This window comes from Erythrolamprus reginae, chromosome 10, assembly GCF_031021105.1.
Source record: "Erythrolamprus reginae isolate rEryReg1 chromosome 10, rEryReg1.hap1, whole genome shotgun sequence".
Lineage (NCBI taxonomy): Eukaryota > Metazoa > Chordata > Lepidosauria > Squamata > Dipsadidae > Erythrolamprus > Erythrolamprus reginae.
In genome coordinates, this window is record NC_091959.1 from 45,370,661 (window position 1) to 45,390,260 (window position 19,600).

Below are 19,600 nucleotides of genomic sequence, written 5' to 3' on the forward strand. Positions count from 1 at the left end.
ATCTAGTCTGCCCTTATACTATTTTCTGTATTTTATCTTAGGATGGATATATGTTTATCCCAGGCATGTTTAAATTCAGTTACTGTGGATTTACCAACCACATCTGCTGGAAGTTTGTTCCAAGGATCTACTACTCTTTCAGTAAAATAATATTTTCTCATGTTGCTTTTGATCTTTCCCCCAACTAACTTCAGATTGTGTCCCCTTGTTCTTGTGTTCACTTTCCTATTAAAAAGAGAGAGATAGAGAGAGAGATAGATAGATAGAGAGAGAGAGAGAGAGAGAGAGAGATAGATAGGTAGATAGATAGAGAGAGAGATACTGTAGATAGAGAGAGAGAGAGAGATAGATAGAGAGATAGATAGAGAGAGAGATAGAGAGAGATAAAGAGAGAGAGAGAGAGAGATAAATAGAGAGAGAGAGAGATAGATAGAGAGATAGAGAGAGAGATAAATAGAGAGAGAGAGAGATAGAGAGATAGAGAGAGAGAGAGAGAGAGAGAGAGAGAGAGAGAGAGAGATAGATAGATAGATAGATAGATAATGAGGTTTACCTACCTCTCTGCCAGCAAGCGGATTTCTTCTTCCCTGTCGAACTTCACCACCCAGAGCCGCCGCAAAAGGTTCATCCCATTTTTCTCATCGCTGTCCGGAGTAGGCAAGACCATCTGGAGTTCCATCAAACCCTGCAGGCAAAGAAGAAGACGGTTACAAGCAGAGGCCACCCTCGCCATAACGAAACAAACGTTTTTATTTGAGTGGCAGACAAAACCTTCAGACCCTGTCCCCCAACGTCCCCTCAACGCCCACGAGATTCCCCACTGACCCGGAGGGCTGCATCGCGAACGTTCATGCAGGGCGACTGCAGGGCCTGAAGTAGGACGTTGATCTCCTCTTGTTCCGCGTAAGCGCAGCCGTCTTCGCCGCTGCTACTGGCGCACAGGGCGGTCAGCGCCACCGAACCCAAAACCTGGCCCAGAATAAGAGCTTTAATCAGGCGAGGACTTATCTAGACCAGGGGTGGGCAAAGATGACTTCTATGACTTGTGGACTTCAACTCCCAGAATTCCTGAGCCAATCAGGAATTCTGGGAGTTGAAGTCCACATGTCATAGAAGAGCCTTCCTTCCTTCCTTCCTTCCTTCCTTCCTTCCTTCCTTCCTTCCTTCCTTCCTTCCTTTCTTTCTTGATTTGATTTGTATGCCGCCCCTCTCCGAAGACTCGGGGCGGCTAACAACAATATAAAAAGACAATGTAAACAAATCTAATATTCAAAACAATCTAAAAAAAACCAATTTAAAGAACCAATCATACATACAAGCATACCATGTATAAATTCTATAAGCCTAGGGGGAAGGGAAAATTTCAATTCCCCCATGCCTGACGACAGAGGTGGTTTTTAAGGAGCTTGCGAAAGGCAAGGAGGGTGGGGGCAACTCTGATATCTGGGGGGAGCTGGTTCCAGAGGGTCGGGGCCACCACAGAGAAGGCTCTTCTCCTGGGTCCCGCCAAACTTAGTCGACAGGACCCGGAGAAGGCCAACTCTGTGGGACCTAACCGGTCGCTGGGATTCGTGCAGCAGAAGGCAGTCCTGGAGATATTCTGGCCCGATGCCATGAAGGGCTTTATAGGTCATAACCAACCACCTTTGCCGACCCCTGATCTACATTAAAGCAGGACTCTCTTTTAAATGTATAAGTGAGTGTGTGTGTGTGTGTGTATACACCTGTTTACATGACCAAGCTAGCAACAGGAGGGAAGGAAGGCCGTGGGCCTGTGATGCGGACAACGAGCAAAGTGAGCAGCATTATCTAAAATCAACTGTCTTCAATGGGGATGTTAACACCCTGACTACGTTAGTAGGGGACTAACGAAAGCTTAGTTAAATTTTAGTAGTTTTTAGTCGCTTCTCTGTTCAAAGAGGTGACCCACTGACCTGTACGCGTGGCGATCCCGTCCCGATAACTTTAGTCAAGAGCAACAGCATGTCCGTACGAGGAAGTAACTCAGGACCGTTCTGGATGTTGGCCACAGAAAACAGAGAGAAAAATCTGGTTGCTAGTGGACTGCAAAGGTAACTAGACCTCTGGCTTATGACCCCAATCGAGCCCAACATTTCCGCCACTAAACAAGAACTATTGTATTCATTCATTCATTCATTCATTCATTCACTCACTCACTCAATTACTCACTTACTCACTCACTCACTCACTCACTCACTCACTCACTCACTCACTTATTTATTAGATTTGTATACTGCCCCTCTCCGAGGACTCGGGGTGGCTTACAATATAACAAACCCAATACATTAAAACAACATTTAAAACCCATAACATTAAAACCGTACAGCTCAGTCATACCATACACAAAACTTTAATAGCCTAAGGGTATTATCAGTTACCCTACACCTGGTGACAAAAGTGGGTTTTGAGTAACTTAGGGTGAGGGTGGTTCTGATCTCTGGGGGGAGTTGATTCCAGAGGGCTGGGGCCGCCACAGAGAAGGCTCTTCCCCTGGGCCCCGCCAGACGACACTGTTTGGTCGACGGGACCCAGAGAAGGCTGACTCTGTGAGACCTTATCGTGCGGCAGAAGATAATAGAAGATTCGCCCCCATTTTACAACCTTGTTTGCCGATGTTGCAAAGTGAATCATGGCAGCTTGTCAAGTTAGTCGTATGGTTGTTAAGTGAGTCTGGCTTCCCCCCTTGACTTTTCTGCTTGTCAGGGGGGTCACAAAAGGAGGTCACATGATTTCCTCCCTCCTCCCACCTGGGACACCTGATTCATAAATAGGGATCAGTTGCCAAGCATCCAAATTTTGAGATGCTGCAACGGTCGTAAGTGTGAAAATAAAATGTATTTTTTTCCCCCAGTGACATCATAACATTGAAAGGACACTAAATGAATGGTCGTAGGTTGAGGACTCTTAAATAGAAACCTTTAGCCAAGTTGATTCAAGGGAAAGCTTTTGTAATAAAATATTTCTGGAGATCAACACAAAAGCCATGAAACTGTGGGACTTTCATGTTTTCCAGAATAGTTTAGGAGAAAATGATAAAGGAGGAAGAAAAATGTGGAAAAAGAAATGAGAAAAACGTGAGAAAGAAGAAAGAAATGTAAGAAATAAGAAAAACATGAAATGTGAGAAAGGAGGAAGAAAAACGTGAAAAAGAAATGAGGAAAATGTGAAAAAGAAGAAATGTGAGAAAGGAGGATGAAAAATGTGAGGAAGGAGGAAGAAAAACGCAAAAAAGAAATGAGAAAACATGAGAAAGAAGAAATGTAATAAGAAAAACATGAAATGTGAGAAAGAAGGACGAAAGATGTGAGAAAGAAGAAAAATGTAAGAAAAATGAGAAAAAATGTGAGGAAGGAGGAAGAAAAACATGAGAAAGAAATGAGGAAAATGTGAGAAGGAAGAAAGAGAAATGTGAGAAAGGAGGATAAAAAATGTGAGGAAGGAGGAAGAAAAACGCAAAAAAGAAACGAGAAAACACGAGAAAGGAATGAGAAAAACGTGAGAAAGAAGAAAGAAATGTAAGAAAAACATGAAATGTGAGAAAGGAGGATGAAAAATGTGAGAAAGAAGAAAAATGTAAGAAAAATGAGAAAAAATGTGAGAAAGGAGGAAGAAAAACATGAAAAAGAAATGAGAAAAACCTGAGAAAGAAATGAGGAAAATGTGAGAAAGAAGAAAGAGAAATGTGAGAAAGGAGGATGAAAAATGTGAAAAAGAAGAAGAAACATATGAGAAAGGAGGGGGAAATGTAAGGAAGAAAAAGAAAAGAAAAATCAGAGTTAACGGAGGTCCTCAACTTACAACCAACCATCACTAAGCCCAGAATTTATGGCCAAACGTCCTTGGTGGTGATTAAGAAAGCCACATGACCATGTCCAATTTTACGCCTCTTGGCGGTCAATCCCTTGGGAAAGAATCAAAGGGGTCTCACCTCGTCCACCAGCCAGTTCTCATCGTTGGTAGAGGACCGCAGCTGAGCGTGGACGGTGATGATCTGCAGAACCTTCACCAGCAGCTCCTCCTTCTCTTCGCTGTCGTTGGGCGTCTCCAGGAGGACCATCTTCAGAAGAGGAAAGACTAAGGAAAAAGCCGGGCCCGATAATGGCACGGGACCTGGCAGCAGAAGAGCGAGAAAAAACAAAGAAGGAAGTGTTTTTAATGGGAAAGTGAACACAATGACAAGGGGACACAATCTGAGGTTAGTTGGGGGGAAAGATCAAAAGCAACATGAGAAAATATTAATTTGACTGAAAGAGTAGTAGATGCTTGGAACAAACTTCCAGCAGACGTGGTTGGTCAATCCACAGGAACTGAATTTAAACATGCCTGGGATAAACAAAGATTCATCCTAAGACAAAATACAGGAAATAGTATAAGGGCAGACTAGATGGAGCAGGAGGTCTTTTTCTGCCGTCAATCTTCTGTTTCTATGTTTCGAAGGAAGGAAGGAAGGAAGGAAGGAAGGAAGGAAGGAAGGAAGGAAGGAAGGAAGGAAGGAAGGAAGGAAGGAAGGAAGGAAGGAAGGAAGAATCCACAGTCACTGAATTTAAACATGCCTGGGATAAACATAGATCCATCCTAAGATAAAACACAGGAAATAGTATAAGGGCAGACTAGATGGACCAGGAGTTCTTTTTCTGCCGTCAATCTTCTATGTTTCTATGAATGAGAAAGGATGGGAGGAAGGAAAGAAGGAAGGAAGGAAGGAAAGAGAAGGAAAGAGAAGGCAGGAAGGAAAAAGAAGGGAGGGAGGTAGAATCCACAGGAACTGAATGTAAACATGCCTGGGATAAACATAGATCCATCCTAAGATAAAATACAGGAAATAGTATAAGGGCAGACTAGATGGACCAGGAGGTCTTTTTCTGCTGTCAATCTTCTATGTTTCTAAGGAAGAATGCGGAGTCAGGGCAACTGAATGGAGAGGAGTGTTTTACTGGCCGGGCGCACTTCCTTGTCGCCAGGACGGAGTTTTATTCAGCAGATAAATCCTCATTGTGGCCAGAGAGAGAAATATCTGCCTCTATCTAGGATCGAACTCGCAACCTCCTTCCACATGGCGACGTTGAGAAAGTTAAATCAAAGGCCTCACCCTCCTCTCCCTTGGTTATCCGGGTTAGCACGGTGTGTGTGTGCAGCAAACTGATCACTCGGTTCACAGCGGTGGGCAGGTCCTCCTGGCACCAGGATTCGTCCAAGTCGCATTCGGGTTTCATCATCCGCAGAGTCACGTGGCTCGCTACGGTCCCTGAAAGACGAAAGGAATTGAGAAAGGGAATGGCACAGAGGTAACACAAACAGCTGGCAGTTCAAACCGGCCCTTTTAATTTACAGTGGTACCTCTACCTAAGAATTCCTCTAGTTACAAATTTTTCTAGAGGGGCGGCATACAAATCCAATAATAAAGTAAAGTAAAGTAAAGTAAAAAAGTAAAGTAAAGTAAAGTAAAGTAAATGAAATGAAATGAAATAATAAAATAAAGTAAAGTAAAGTAAAGTAAAATAAAATAAAGTAAAATAAAATAAAGTAAAGTAAAGTAAAATAAAATAAAATAAAATAAGTAAAGTAAAGTAAAGTAAAGTAAAGTAAAGTAAAGTAAAGTAAAATAAAATAAAATAATAAAGTAAAGTAAAGTAAAGTAAAGTAAAGTAAAGTAAAGTAAAGTAAAGTAAAGTAAAGTAAAGTAAAGTAAAATAAAGTAAAATAAAATAAAATAAAATAAATAAATGCGCACAGCTCCATCGGCAAGCTGAGGCCGTTTCAAAAAGCCACGATCCGGAAGTGGCCCACGGGGCCCTAGAGTTGGGCCACCCGTTAGCTTGCGATAAAAACTCTGTCCGTTCAAACGGCCTGATTGATTGGGCCGAACAGAGTTTGCAAAACTGGACTCACCAAAGGTCTTTAAGTGATCAGGCATCACGCACGACACCAGAGAAAGGAAAGGGGCTTTAATCCTTGGAGCGGCCAGCGGGGATTTGAGCAGAGGGAGGAAGCAGCCGACGAGGGCCGGGATGTACTGGGAGAGGCTGGGCGGGTTCCTCTTGAGAACGGCGTCGAAAAGGCCCAGGGTTGATTCCAATTCAGCGTCCAGCTGCAAGGGAATGATAGAACAACAGAGTTCAGTTGTTCCTTTTTGGGGAAAATAAATAAACAATCAGGGTGTCCAGGGGGAAAGCATTTTGAAATTCCCTGATTTTTCCGTGACATTTCCCTGTAATTTGCGATCTAGTTAAGGCAGCGGTCCTCAATGACGTCATACCAAACGGCTAAGCCGTAGAGAAACATCGGTGGCCGAGGAAGCAAATTCTTGCCAGTTACGCTCGTTTTTGCTTGACTCTGCCAAACAGCGTGATCCATTTTGGGGTTTTTTACATGATTTATCCCGGACTTTTAAACATTTGACTACAGTTTGGTTTTTTCCCCGATTTTCTGACAGTCTCAAAATGGGTGAGCAGTGTGGTCGGGCGGTAGGAAAAGCAAGTAGGATGCTTGGCTGCATAGCTAGAGGTACAACAAGCAGGAAGAGGGAGATTGTGATCCAAATATATAGAGCGCTGGTGAGACCACATTTGGAGTACTGTGTTCAGTTCTGGAGACCTCACCTACAAAAAGATATTGACAAAATTGAACGGGTCCAAAGATGGGCTACAAGAATGGTGGAAGGTCTTAAGCATAAAACGTATCAGGAAAGACTTCATGGACTCAATCTGTATAGTCTGGAGGACGGAAGGAAAAGGGGGGACATGATCGAAACATTTAGATATGTTCAAGGGTTAAATAAGGTTCAGGAGGCAAGTGTTTTTAATAGGAAAGTGAACACAAGAACAAGGGGACACAATCTGAAGTTAGTTGGGGGAAAGATCAAAAGCAACGTGAGAAAATATTATTTCACTGAAAGAGTAGCAGATCCTTGGAACAAACTTCCAGCAGACGTGGTAGATAAATCCACAGTCACTGAATTTAAACATGCCTGGGATAAACATAGATCCATCCTAAGATAAAATATAGGAAATAGTATAAGGGCAGACTAGATGGACCAGGAGGTCTTTTTCTGCCGTCAGTCTTCTATGTTTCTATATTACTATTTCAATACAGTTTGGTTTTCCCCCGATTTATTCCGGGTTTTTTTATCGAATTCCCTGATAATTCTGATCTTTCCCGAACCGCCAATTTCCCTGATCATTCCGATTTCCAGGTTTGCTGGACACCCTGAACAATGCAGCAACTTTGCGGAGAGGGGCGGCATACAAATCTAATAAATAATAATAATAAATAATAACTTTGAGACAACTATGACCTTGAGGACTGAGAAATGGAGACGGCAACTCTTGTCTTTTCTCTCCTTCTCCCCCACTCCTTCCATTTTTCTTAAGTGTTGCATAGTTGCTGCTTTTTTTAAAAAAAAGACTCTGAATTACCTCTTTCAATTGCTTCCTCATCTGAGATTCCTTCTCCAGCTGGGCGGTCATCATCTCCTTCTGTTTATTGGTCAGCTGGATCTCTTCTTTGATCCCCTTCTTCTTCTTGATCTCCTGCAAATGGAGAACCATTTATCTCGTGGGCAGGGAGGCAAGGTCTTGTCGACAAGAGCAGTGTTTTTCAACCAGTGTGCTGCGAGACATGGTCAGGTGTGCCGCGAAGCTCAGAGAGAGAAAGAAAGCAAGAGAGAGAGAGAAAGAACGAGAGAGAAAGAGAACAAGAGAGAAAGAGAACAAGAGAGAGAGAGAAAAAGCAAGTGAGAAAGAGAACAAGGGAAAGAAAGCAAGAGAGAGAGAGAGAGGGAGGGAAGGAGAGAGAAAGACATAGAGGGAGGGAGGGAGAGAGAAAGAGAGCAAAAAAGAGAGGAAGGAAGGAAGAGAAAGAGAGGGATGGAGAGAGAGAAAGAAAGAGGAAGGAAGGGAGAGAGAAATAGAGCAAAAGGGAGGAAGAGAGAGAGAGAATTTTTTGTCCAAACTTTTTTTAGCCCCCCACCCCACCCCCCCGCTCAATGTGCCCCAGGGGTTTCGTAAATGTAAAAAATGTGCTGCGGCTCAAAAAAGGTTGAAAAACATTGGACAAGAGGACAGAACGTCAACGCCTTTCATGGCATCTCCTTGACCGCCTTCTGCTGCACGAATCCCAGCGACCGATTAGGTCCCACAGAGTCGGCCTTCTCCGGGTCCCGTCAACTAAACAATGTCGGTTGGCGGGACCCAGGGGAAGAGCCTTCTCTGTGGCGGCCCCGACTCTCTGAAACCAGCTCCCCCCAGAGATTAGAACTGCCCCTACCCTCCTTGCCTTTCGTAAACTCCTCAAAACCCACCTTTGTCGTCAGGCATGGGGGAATTGAGATATCTCCCCTGGGCCTATATAATTTATGTATGGTATGTTTGTAGGTATGTCTGCTTAAAAATGGGGTTTTCTGAACTACTTTAAATTTTTAAATTGTAAATTATTAGATTTGTTATGAATTGTTTTATTATGTTGTGAGCCGCCCCGAGTCTATGGAAAGGGGCGGCATACAAATCTAATAACTAACTAACTAACTTAACTAACTAACTAACTAACTAACTAACTAACTAACTAACTAACTAACTAGATAAATAAATAAATAAATAAATAAATAAATAAATAAATAATAAACGTTCAAAAGGGACCTCGGAGTTCGTCTAGCCCAACCCCGGTTTAAGGCAGGAAGCCCTACACCCTTTTCAGACAAATGGTTGCTCAATCTCTTCTTTAAAAGCCTCCAGGGATTTACTCACAACTTCTGGAGAGAAGTCGTTTCCCTGATTAATTGTTCTCACTGTTCTGCCCCAGCTACTGTTGTGTGGTTAGCTCTGGCCCAGCTCCTGCCCCAAGGACTGTGGATATGGGGGAGACATCCACATGCCGCAGGCCTGTTTTGCTCCCGGTGGAATCTGCTGATGAAGGCTCCTCTGACCAAGAAGACATGAGTGACAGGGAGGAGGAGAGTGTGGCAGACAGCTCAGAAGGAGATCAATTCTCTAGCTCCTCCTTGGATTCAGAACAAGAGTTAATGATACAGCCACGCATGTGGAGAGCGATGCATAGGCAGCAACAACTGAAGGATTATTACAAGAGAAAATGAGGCCACCTGTGGTTGGGTGGGGCTGTGGTCATTAGTGAGGCTGCTATAAAGAGCAGCCTGTGGGTTTGGCCATTGTGGAGGATTATCTAATCGTTGTGTTTCGTGCCTGCATTGCTGACTTCGACCTTTGTGTGCTGATTTTCCCCCGCTTTGAAACTAAACCAGAGCAAAGTGTGTTTCACTTTGTGAAAGAAGAAGGACTGTGAATTGCCTCACAGCTGCAAGCTAAGTATCTCAGAACTGATAAGGGACTTGTACAAATTACCAGTTTGTTTGGAGCCGAGTGCTCTTTGCTATCCAAAAGGAGGGCTTAGTTTAAGTGAATTTTCATTATAAAGAACATTGTTTTGAATTTTCAAATGTGTGTGTGTCTGAAATTTGTATCTGTGCATTTTCGGGAGGATTCTACCAGAGAGCTCGACAGAACAGCTACCGACCGGCGCAAACATAGCGCATACTCAGGTGCCAGCTGCGCAGGCTTGCTTGGGCATCACCTCATTGGCCTCATCTCGGAGGGAATCCGCTACCAGCTACATGGGTTGCTGGCGGGTCACAGCATATCCCTTAGTTCTAAGTTGCTTCTCTCCTTCTTTAGTTTCCACCCATTGCTTCTTGTTCTACCTTCAGGTGCTTTGGAGAATAGGTTGACTCCCTCTTCTTTGTGACAACCCCTGAGACATTGGAAGGCTGCTATCATGTCTCCCCTGGTCCTTTTCCTTCATTAAAGTAGAAATACCCAATATCTATAACTGTTCTTCTTCTGTGTTTGAATCCAGGTCAATTCCAGACTAGCGTCTCACACAAACACACCGGCCACTTCTCTCCCTGCCGGCTGACCAGACCATACCTCCTTGAGTTCCAGTTCGATGATCTGCTCCTTAAAAGAGTAGGCCTTGTTCTCTCTCTTCATGTTGGCCTTTTTCAGGCTGTCCTGCTGGGCACTGAAATGAGAGGTAACGTCGCCCTTTCAAATGCATGGATCAACCAAACAGCCAAGGGCATAAGACAGTCTGTGCAGTGGTACCTCTACTTACGAACGCCTCTACTTACGAACTTTTCTAGATAAGAACCGAGTGTTCAAGATTTTTTTTGACTCTTCTCAAGAACCATTTTCCACTTACAAACCCAAACCTCCGAAACTGTAACCGGAAAAGGCGGGGAGAAGCCTCCGTGGGGCCTCTCTAGGAATCTCCTGGGAGGAAACAGGGCCAGAAAAGGTGGAGAGAAGCCTCCGTGGGGCCTCTTTAGGAATCTCCTGGGAGGAAACAGGGTTGGAAAAGGCGGGGAGAAGCCTCCAAGGGGCCTCTGTATGAATCTCCTGGGAGGAAACAGGGCCGGAAAATGTGGAGAGAAGCCTCTGTGGGGCCTCTCTAGGAATCTCCTGGGAGGAAACAGGGCCGGAAAATATGGAGAGAAGCCTCCGTGGGGCCTCTCTCGGAATCTCCTGGGAGGAAACAGGGCCGGAAAATGTGGAGAGAAGCGTCCGTGGGGCCTCTCTAGGAATCTCCTGGGAGGAAACAGGGCCGGAAAATATGGAGAGAAGCCTCCGTGGGGCCTCTCTCGGAATCTCCTGGGAGGAAACAGGGCCGGAAAATGTGGAGAGAAGCCTCCGTGCGGCCTCTCTAGGAATCTCCTGGGAGGAAACAGGGCCAGAAAATGTGCAAAGAACCTCTGTGGGGCCATTCTAAGAATCTCCTGGGAGGAAACAGGGCTGGAAAAGGTAGTGAGAAGCCTCCAAGGGGCCTCTGTATAAATCTCCTGGGAGGAAACAGGGCCGGAAAGGGCGGGGAGAAGCCTCCCTGGGGCCTCTCTAGGAAACCCCTGGGAGGAAATGGCAGAAAATGGCAGAAATTTAGGAATTCTAAAGGGAGGAGTCTGACCTCTGTTGCTTCTTTCCCTGAAAGGAGCTCAATTTTGTTTTTTACTGCTCCCCCCCAGTGACGCATAGGGATTCTTCCAAGCTTAGTTCCTTAATTGTTTTGCTCCCATAGACAGAATCTTGCCAGACTCAAGGCTCTACTCCCTCCATCTACAATATACTATGGGAGCTCTTAGGAGGGGGGAGCTGTCTTCACTCTCTTTCTTTCACACCTGACGGCGATTCTACCATATCCTGCCACCTACAAACCTGCCAAGGCTTCCTACTGACCTGTGCAAGATAGACTTGTCGTAGAGTTCCCCTTCCGGCATCTTCATGATCGCGAATTCTTCTTGTGTCACGAGACATAAAGCCGGATTTTCCAGGGAGGCAGAAATGGTGCTGATCAACTGGGGGAGGACTTTGGCAGGTAGGAGGACCGAGACCAAGCCAACTGCATTCAGAGAGGACTACAAGAGGGAAAAGACAGAAGAACATTGGGTCTTGGGTCTCCTCTCACCAAGAATTAAACTCGCAACATCCAATTACTAATTGCAGGAGTGAGGCCACAACTGTCAACAAACTTCCAGCAGACGTGGTTGGTAAATCCACAGTCACTGAATTTAAACCTGCCTGGGATAAAACATAGATCCATCCTAAGATAAAATACAGGAAATAGTATAAGGGCAGACTAGATGGACCAGGAGGTCTTTTTCTGCCGTCAGACTTCTATGTTTAAAGAGAGCTGTTCTACCTCCAAGGAGGTTTCCCTTTTATGTATGTATGTATGTGTATGTGTGTGTGTGTGTGTGTGTATCTATCTATCTATCTATCTATCTCTATCTATCTATCTATCTATCTATCTATATCTAATCTATCTATCTATCTATCTATCTCTATCTAATCAATCTATCTATCTATCTATCTATCTATCTATCTATCTATATCTAATCTATCTCTATTTTGTTTTGCCATCAATCTTCTATGTTTCTAAGTTCAGTTACCTGATTCATTGGGCTCTGAGTGACGACGATGCGGTCAAATATTTTTTCCAGGTGCTTGCTGATGAAGTCAATAGGGTCCAGCTTCATCTTCATCAGGAGGGCAGGCCAAAGGCCAGGTTGTCCTGCCACTAAAAAGGGAGAAACCAAGGCCAGGAGTTTCCCCACAAAGACCACCCAAGGCCCTTCTTTCGCGCATCCAGTTACGTCCTCTTCCCCTTTGCTCACCCAAAGAAGGATGGCTGCTGACCAGCAACATCTCCAAGACCAGTTTTTCTTTCTCCTCCGGTTCTCCTTCCATCCCTGGCCCACAGGCGATGACGCACAAGGCTTCCTGGAGGATACGCGGAGGGATGTAGGTCTTGCCCTGCTCCGACAACTCTCCAGATTCGGTTACCAAGGCCTCGGGAGGGAGCACCTATCAAGGAAGTACAATGATTGTAATTTGGGGCCCAAAGATTTTGGAGTGTGTTTCATACATTGGGTCACAAGTTAAAAAGTGAGGTGAGCCACAGCCCTGTGTGTTGTGTATACTCCTGTTCAGTTTGGGGATTTCGCAGATTCTGATTCGGAAAGATCGCTGACCATTTCAATAGCTACTTCTGTTCAGTTTTCTCAAAAGACACCTTACAAAATAATACTATAGAGGGATATAGCATTGCTTCCAGTTGTACGGATTCAGCTCCAGTGATCTTAGAAGCCGATGTCTTAGAAGAACTTGAACGATTAAAGATAAATAAGGCAATGGGTCCAGATGGCATCCACCCCAGAGTTCTTAAAGAACTCAGATCTGTCATTGCTACCCCCCCTGACTGATTTGTTTAACCAATCCATGTTAACAGGAGATGTTCCTGAGGATTGGAGAATGGCCAGTGTTGTGCCTATCCACAAGAAGGGCAGTAGAGAAGAAGCTGGTAACTACAGGCCATTTAGCTTGACAAACTTCCAGCAGACGTGGTTGGTAAATCCACAGTAACAGAATTTAAACATGCCTGGGATAAACATATATCCATTGTAAGATAAAATACAGGAAATAGTATAAGGGCAGACTAGATGGACCATGAGGACTTTTTCTGCCGTCAGTCTTCTATGTTTCTATGTTTCTAAAGTGTTTATGAATTAGTGGCAGGTTCTGATTTACAGGCAGAACAAGAAGGAGGAGACCAACCCCAGGACGTTCCTATGAGTTCAGACTCAAGTGAAGAAGAGACAGATAATAGATGGTTAAATCCTCATTTCAGACGATTACAGAGGCGAAGGGAGCAAGTGTCAGGGAAGAAATATTAAGGAGAGGAACAGGTTAATTAATTAAGTAATTAATTCATCACGTCCGGGTGTCAGCGGAGAAGAAGGGCGGAGTTTTCAATCTGCTATAAATCAATACGGTGCCTTTCCGCAGCTCTGAAAGTAAGCTTTGTTTTATGTGTTTTTAATTGCAGTTTTTATTACCCTGGGCTAACGCTGCCTAGCCATAAATCTTAAGATGAATGGAGAAATGAGGGTGAGGATGTTTATACTGCCTTAACTATTAAAGGCTGAGATCAAAGTGATTGCGTACCAATGACACAGTTTGTAACAGAAGGAAGAAAAATAAAGATGTTGTTTTGTTTTTATAAATCTCTGCATTCAGCAAGCTTTTATTCCAATTAACAGAGGCCTTAGCCGGAGACCAGAATACTGTGTGGTTTTTCTTGGCTACAAGTGCAAAAGGTTTGTCGTTAAGCTACAAAGCCATGGATTTTTACCTTGTGTGAAACGAGAACTGCTTTTAGCTCTTCTAGGAGACCACAGGCTAACTTGAATCCTCTTGGCAGAGATAAGAGTTTTCTCACGGTTTGCTGAGCGAGTTTCCTGACACTCCAAGACCGGCTGAGGAGGACAGCAATCAAGGCTTTGTAATACTGCCTGGAAGGGAGAAGATAATATGAGGGGGAGAGGTTTATTACAAATTAATAATTTACTAATGGCATAAATCCACTGGGAAACAGTTTGCGTAAATACGTGAGTCAACGGAAACAGTTGGCCAATAATATCTCTTTCTTTTTTTTCTCTTTCCTTTTTTCCCCCCTTTCCTTTCCTTTCTTTTTTCTTCATCATGCACAAACTCAATTTAGGCTTATGTGATGAGATAACTGGGTCATTAAATAATAGAATAGAATAGAATAGAATTTTATTGGCCAAGTGTGATTGGACACACAAGGAATTTGTCTTGGTGCAGATGCTCTCAGCGTACATAAAATAAAATATACATTTGTCAAGAATCAAATAGTACAACACTTAATGATTGTCATAGGGATCAAATAAGCAATGAAGAAGCAATATTAATAAAAATCTTAGGATATAAGCAACAAGTTAGTCATACAGTCAACATGGGAGGAAATGGGACAAATTATAGCAAATACAGTATACTCAATTGATTTAGAATCTATACAGAAAAAAGAATGGTAAATTGCTGAAATGTATGCCTAAAACCTATAATAATAACAATAATAACAATAATAACAAAACAACAACAAAACAACAATTATTATTATTATTATATATTAATATAATAATAATATTATAATATAATAATATTAATATTAATATTATATTATTATAATAATAACAAAACAACAATAATAATAATAATAATTATTATTATTACTATTATTTATTAGATTTGTATATAGCCAATGTCAAGCATGTTTGTTAACTTTATTTTAATTGTTCAATAAAGTTACATAGAAACATAGAAGTCTGACGGCAGAAAAAGACCTCATGGTCCATCTAGTCTGCCCTTATACCATTTCCTGTATTTTATCTTACAATGGATATATGTTTATCCCAGGCATGTTTAAATTCAGTTACTGTGGATTTACCAACCACGTCTGCTGGAAGTTTGTTCCAAGGATCTACTACTCTTTCAATAAAATAATATTTTCTCATGTTGCTTTTGATCTTTCCCCCAACTAACTTCAGATTCAGTTCTTTTTTAAAAAAAATATATGAGGGGGAGAAACAGGAAGTGAATGACAGTAGGTGACAACAGAAGAGGCTTAGTGGCTCAGTGGTTAAAGCGCAGGATGGCAGGCAAACTCTGCCCACCGCCTGAGTTTAATCCTGGCGGGGTTGACTCAGCCTTCCATCCTTCCGAAGTCAACCTTGAGCCAGTTAGAATCGAACTGCCAAACTGCTGGCAGTCAGCAGAAGTAACCTGTAGTACTTCATTCTAACCACTGTGCCACCACAGCTCTTAAAACCCACCTCTGTCGTCAGGCATGGGGGAATTGACATGTTCCTTCCCCCTAGGCTTATAAAATTTATGTATGGTATGCCAGTGTGTATGATTGGTTTTAACTTGTGGTGTTTTAAAATTAATTTAAATATTGGATTTGTTTACATTGTATGGCGATTGCTGTGAGCCGCCCCGAGTCTGCGGAGAGGGGCGGCATACAAATCTGATTAATAAATAAATAAATAAATAAATATACCCAACCTTGGCAACAAAAGCACACTAAGGTACACTTACTGGATTTTAGCTCCAGGTAGCCGACTTTCGTAGTCTAAGAGAAGGCGTTCGGCCAGCTGTAGAACTGTACACAATACTGCAGAGAAGAGAAAACAGAAATATGGAAATTAATTGCATCCATCCAAACTTGGAACGCTTGCTAAGTGACTGGTCCTAAATTGAAGGCTATCTGTGGATGCCTTCTATATCGGGGATCCCCAATGCCTGGGCTGGGACCGAGGAGTTCTGGGAATTGAAGTCCACACCCCCCAACGTTGCCGAAGTTAACAAGCACTTGTCAGGATTAGTACCTGAGATAATATTCCAGTTACAGTGGAGTAGAATGTAATTAGTGTAAAGTAAAAGGAATGCGTGGAGTGCCCGTGGATCAGCAGAATGTGCTGCAGCCTGATTGGTTAAGAACTGTATATACTGTAATGCACCTTTGCATAGGTGTGGTTAGTCTGTGGTTGGTCTATGGTTGTGGTTAGTGGCGGTGTGTCGTCTAGTTCAGGGGTAGGCTAAGTTGACTTTTCTATCACTTGTGGACTTCAACTCCCAGAATTCCTGAGTCAGTTATGCCAGCTCAGGAATTCTGGGAGTTGAATAATAATAATAATAATAATAATAATAATAATAATAATAATAATAATAATAATTTATTGGATTTGTATACCGCCCCTCTCCGTAGGGGCGGCTAACAACAATGATAAAAATAGCATGTGACAATCCAATAATATAACAACTAAAAACCCTTATTTATAAAACCAAACATACACACAAGAAAACATATCTCCGAGACCGCCTCCTGCCGCACGAATCCCAGCGACCGATTAGGTCCCACAGAGTGGGCCTTCTCCGGGTCCCGTCAACGAAACAATGTCGGTTGGCGGGCCCCAGGGGAAGAGCCTTCTCTGTGGCGGCACCGGCCCTCTGGAACCAACTCCCCCCGGAGATTAGAACTGCCCCTACTCTTCCTGCCTTCCGTAAACTCCTTAAAACCCACCTTTGCCGTCAGGCATGAGGGAACTGAAACATCTCCCCCTGGGCATGTTTAATTTATATATGGTATGCTTGTGTGTATGTCTGTTAGTATATGGGGTCTTTCTTAAATCTTTAAATATTTTAAATTGTCAGATTATTTATGATTTGTTTCCACGTGTTGTGAGTCGCCCCGAGTCTTCGGAGAGGGGCGGCATACAAATCTAAGTAAGTAAGTAAGTAAGTAAGTAAGTAAGTAAGTAAGTAAGTAAGTAAGTAAGTAAGTAAGTAAGTAAGTAATAAACAAACAAACAAACAAACAAACAAACATACCATGCATAACTTGTAATGGCCTAGGAGGAAGGAATATCTCAACTCCCCCATGCCTGGCGGTATAAATGAGTCTTGAGTAGTTTACGAAAGACAGGGAGGGTGGGGGCAATTCTAATCTCCGGGGAGAGTTGGTTCCAGAGGGCCGGGGCCGCCAAAGAGAAGGCTCTTCCCCTGGGGCCCGCCAAACGACATTGTTTAGTCGACAGGACCCGGAGAAGGCCAACTCTGTGGGACCTTATCGGTCGCTGGGATTCGTGCAGTAGCAGGCTCTTCTATGACTTGAAGTCCACAAGTCATAGAAGAGCCAACTTTGCCTACCCCTGGTCTAGTAAGATAGTGTTGGTGTTATGTAAATAGAATATAGAGAGTATAGTTTTGCTATAGTTGTATACTTGGGTCTTATTTGGGGAGAAAAAGGGCATTCCTTCTTACCTTCCTCTGAAGCAGACTGTAGGAACTTCTCGGAAGTGAAGATTTGTTTCTTCTCATCCGAAATAAGATGCCATAAGCTGTTCAACTTGTTTTCTGAGAAGTGCAGGATTTTTTTTAAAAAAGGGAATTATAACAGAGCCGATAGTTCACCCTGTACTTAACTGCTATCACACCTTCTGTAAGGCAACCTGAGCTAATCAGTTTATTTACTTAATTTATATACCACCCTTTAGTATAGAAACATAGAAACGTAGAAGACTGATGGCAGAAAAAGACCTCATGGTCCATCTAGTCTGCCCTTATACTATTTCCTGTATTTTATCTTACAATGGATATATGTTTATCCCAGGCATGTTTCACTTCACTTACTGTGGATTTACCAACCACGTCTGCTGGAAGCTTGTTCCAAGGATCTACTACTCTTTCAGTCAAATAATATTTTCTCATGTTGCTTTTGATCTTTCCCCCAACTAACTTCAGATTGTGTCCCCTTGTTCGTGTTCACTTTCCTATTAAAAACACTTCCCTCCTGAACCTTATTTAACCCTTTAACGTATTTAAATGTTTCGATCATGTCCCCCCTTTTCCTTCTGTCCTCCAGACTATACAGATGGAGTTCATGAAGTCTTTCCTGATACGTTTTATGCTTAAGACCTTCCACCATTCTTGTAGCCCGTCTTTGTATTTTTAGTATTTTTATAAATCACTCAAGGCTAACCAGAAACAGATTTCAAATCCTTTAGGGAAGACAAATCTGGTTAGCATTAACTATCGTTCCGTTGCCAGAAACAACTTTTAATAATTGGTCAATATTACAGGGAGAGATAAAATGTCAAAGAGGAGGAATTAAGTATCACAACTTTGCATCAAGGTGGGAACCATGATACTAGGTGAGTTTATCCTGGAGGATATCCAAGATTATGCCTCAATTTCTCTTCTCTCTCATTCTCTCTCTCATTATTGGTCTTTTATGGTTGAGACAATTGTGATTTGCTATAAAGGCTGCCTGGAATTACATTTTTGTGAGTTGGGTGGTATTACAAACCTTTTAAATATTTCCCAAGATTACAGGATATGGAAAAGAAGAGGGGAGCGTGTGGGGCCAATTGCACAATTACCGTATTTTTCGCAGTACAGTGATACCTCTAAGAACGCTTCTGCTTACAAACTTTTCTAGATAAGAACCAGGTGTTCAAGATTTTTTTGCCACTTACCAAGAACCATTTTCCACTTACAATCCCGAGCCTCCGAAACTGTAACCAGAAAAGGCGGGGAGAAGCCTCCATGGGGCCTCTCTAGGAATCTCCTGGGAGGAAACAGGGCAGGAAAACGTGGGGAAAAGCCTCCATGGGGCCTCTCTAGGAATCTCCTGGGAGGAAACAGGGCAGGAAAACGTGGGGAAAAGCCTCCATGGGGCCTCTCTAGGAATCTCCTGGGAGGAAACAGGGCCTCCACCCTCCCTCTGGTTTCCCCAATTGCACGCATTATTTGCTTTTACATTGATTCCTATGGGAAAAATTGCTTCTTCTTACAAACTTTTCTACTTAAGAACCTGGTCACAGAATGAATTAAGTTCGTAAATAGAGGCACCACTATATAAGAAGCACCAGGGTAGAAGACACACCTTAGTTTTGCTGGCAAAGCCAGGTCTTTATGGCTTTACGGAACACCAGTAGGGTGGGAGCAGTACGGAGATCGGAGGGAGTTGATTCATAGAAACATAGAAACATAGAAGACTGACGGCAGAAAAAGACCTCATGGTCCATCTAGTCTGCCCTTATACTATTTCCTATATTTTATCTTACAATGGATATATGTTTATCCCAGGCATGTTTAAATTCAGTTACTGTGGATTTATCTACCACGTCTGCTGGAAGTTTGTTCCAAGGATCTACTACTCTTTCAGTCAAATAATATTTTTTCATGTTGCTTTTGATCTTTCCCCCAACTAACTTCAGATTGTGTCCCCTTGTCCTTGTGTTCACTTTCCTATTAAAAACACTTCCCTCCTGGACCTTATTTAACCTTTTGACATATTTAAATGTTTCGATCGTGTCCCCCCTTTTCCTTCTGTCCTCCAGACTCTACAGATTGAGTTCATGAAGTCTTTCCTGATACGTTTTATGCTTAAGACCTTCCACCATTCGTGTAGCCTGTCTTTGGACCCGTTCAATTTTGTCAATATCTTTTTGTAGGTGAGGTCTCTATAGATTCCATAGAGACGGGGCGGCAACAGAGAAGGCCCTCCCCCGTGGTCCCGCCAACCTGCATTGCTAAGTCGATGGAACCTGGAGGAGGCCAACTCGGTGTGCTCTAATTGGTCTCTGGGAGGTATGTGGCAAGAAAAGAAATGGAACTGGGCTGGAAACGGTTGAAAGCAGCTTCCGTTTCAGTTC

The 19,600-nt window shown here is 43.0% G+C and overlaps 1 protein-coding gene across 1 annotated transcript in view; it reads right to left on the reverse strand.

Moving 5' to 3' along the window:
- Positions 1–19,600, reverse strand: part of GCN1 (GCN1 activator of EIF2AK4) — an 88,185-nt gene that overhangs the window by 47,828 nt on the left and 20,757 nt on the right. The window contains exons 16-29 of the mRNA XM_070763101.1: positions 17,205–17,297; positions 15,480–15,555; positions 13,714–13,873; positions 12,197–12,386; positions 11,972–12,099; positions 11,259–11,437; positions 9,957–10,050; positions 7,437–7,550; positions 5,911–6,109; positions 5,111–5,266; positions 3,950–4,131; positions 1,935–2,015; positions 826–969; positions 558–685 (exon numbers count right to left, since the gene is read on the reverse strand). Coding sequence (XP_070619202.1) covers positions 558–685; positions 826–969; positions 1,935–2,015; positions 3,950–4,131; positions 5,111–5,266; positions 5,911–6,109; positions 7,437–7,550; positions 9,957–10,050; positions 11,259–11,437; positions 11,972–12,099; positions 12,197–12,386; positions 13,714–13,873; positions 15,480–15,555; positions 17,205–17,297 — 1,924 coding nt within the window. The remainder of the gene's footprint in view (positions 1–557; positions 686–825; positions 970–1,934; positions 2,016–3,949; positions 4,132–5,110; positions 5,267–5,910; positions 6,110–7,436; positions 7,551–9,956; positions 10,051–11,258; positions 11,438–11,971; positions 12,100–12,196; positions 12,387–13,713; positions 13,874–15,479; positions 15,556–17,204; positions 17,298–19,600) is intronic.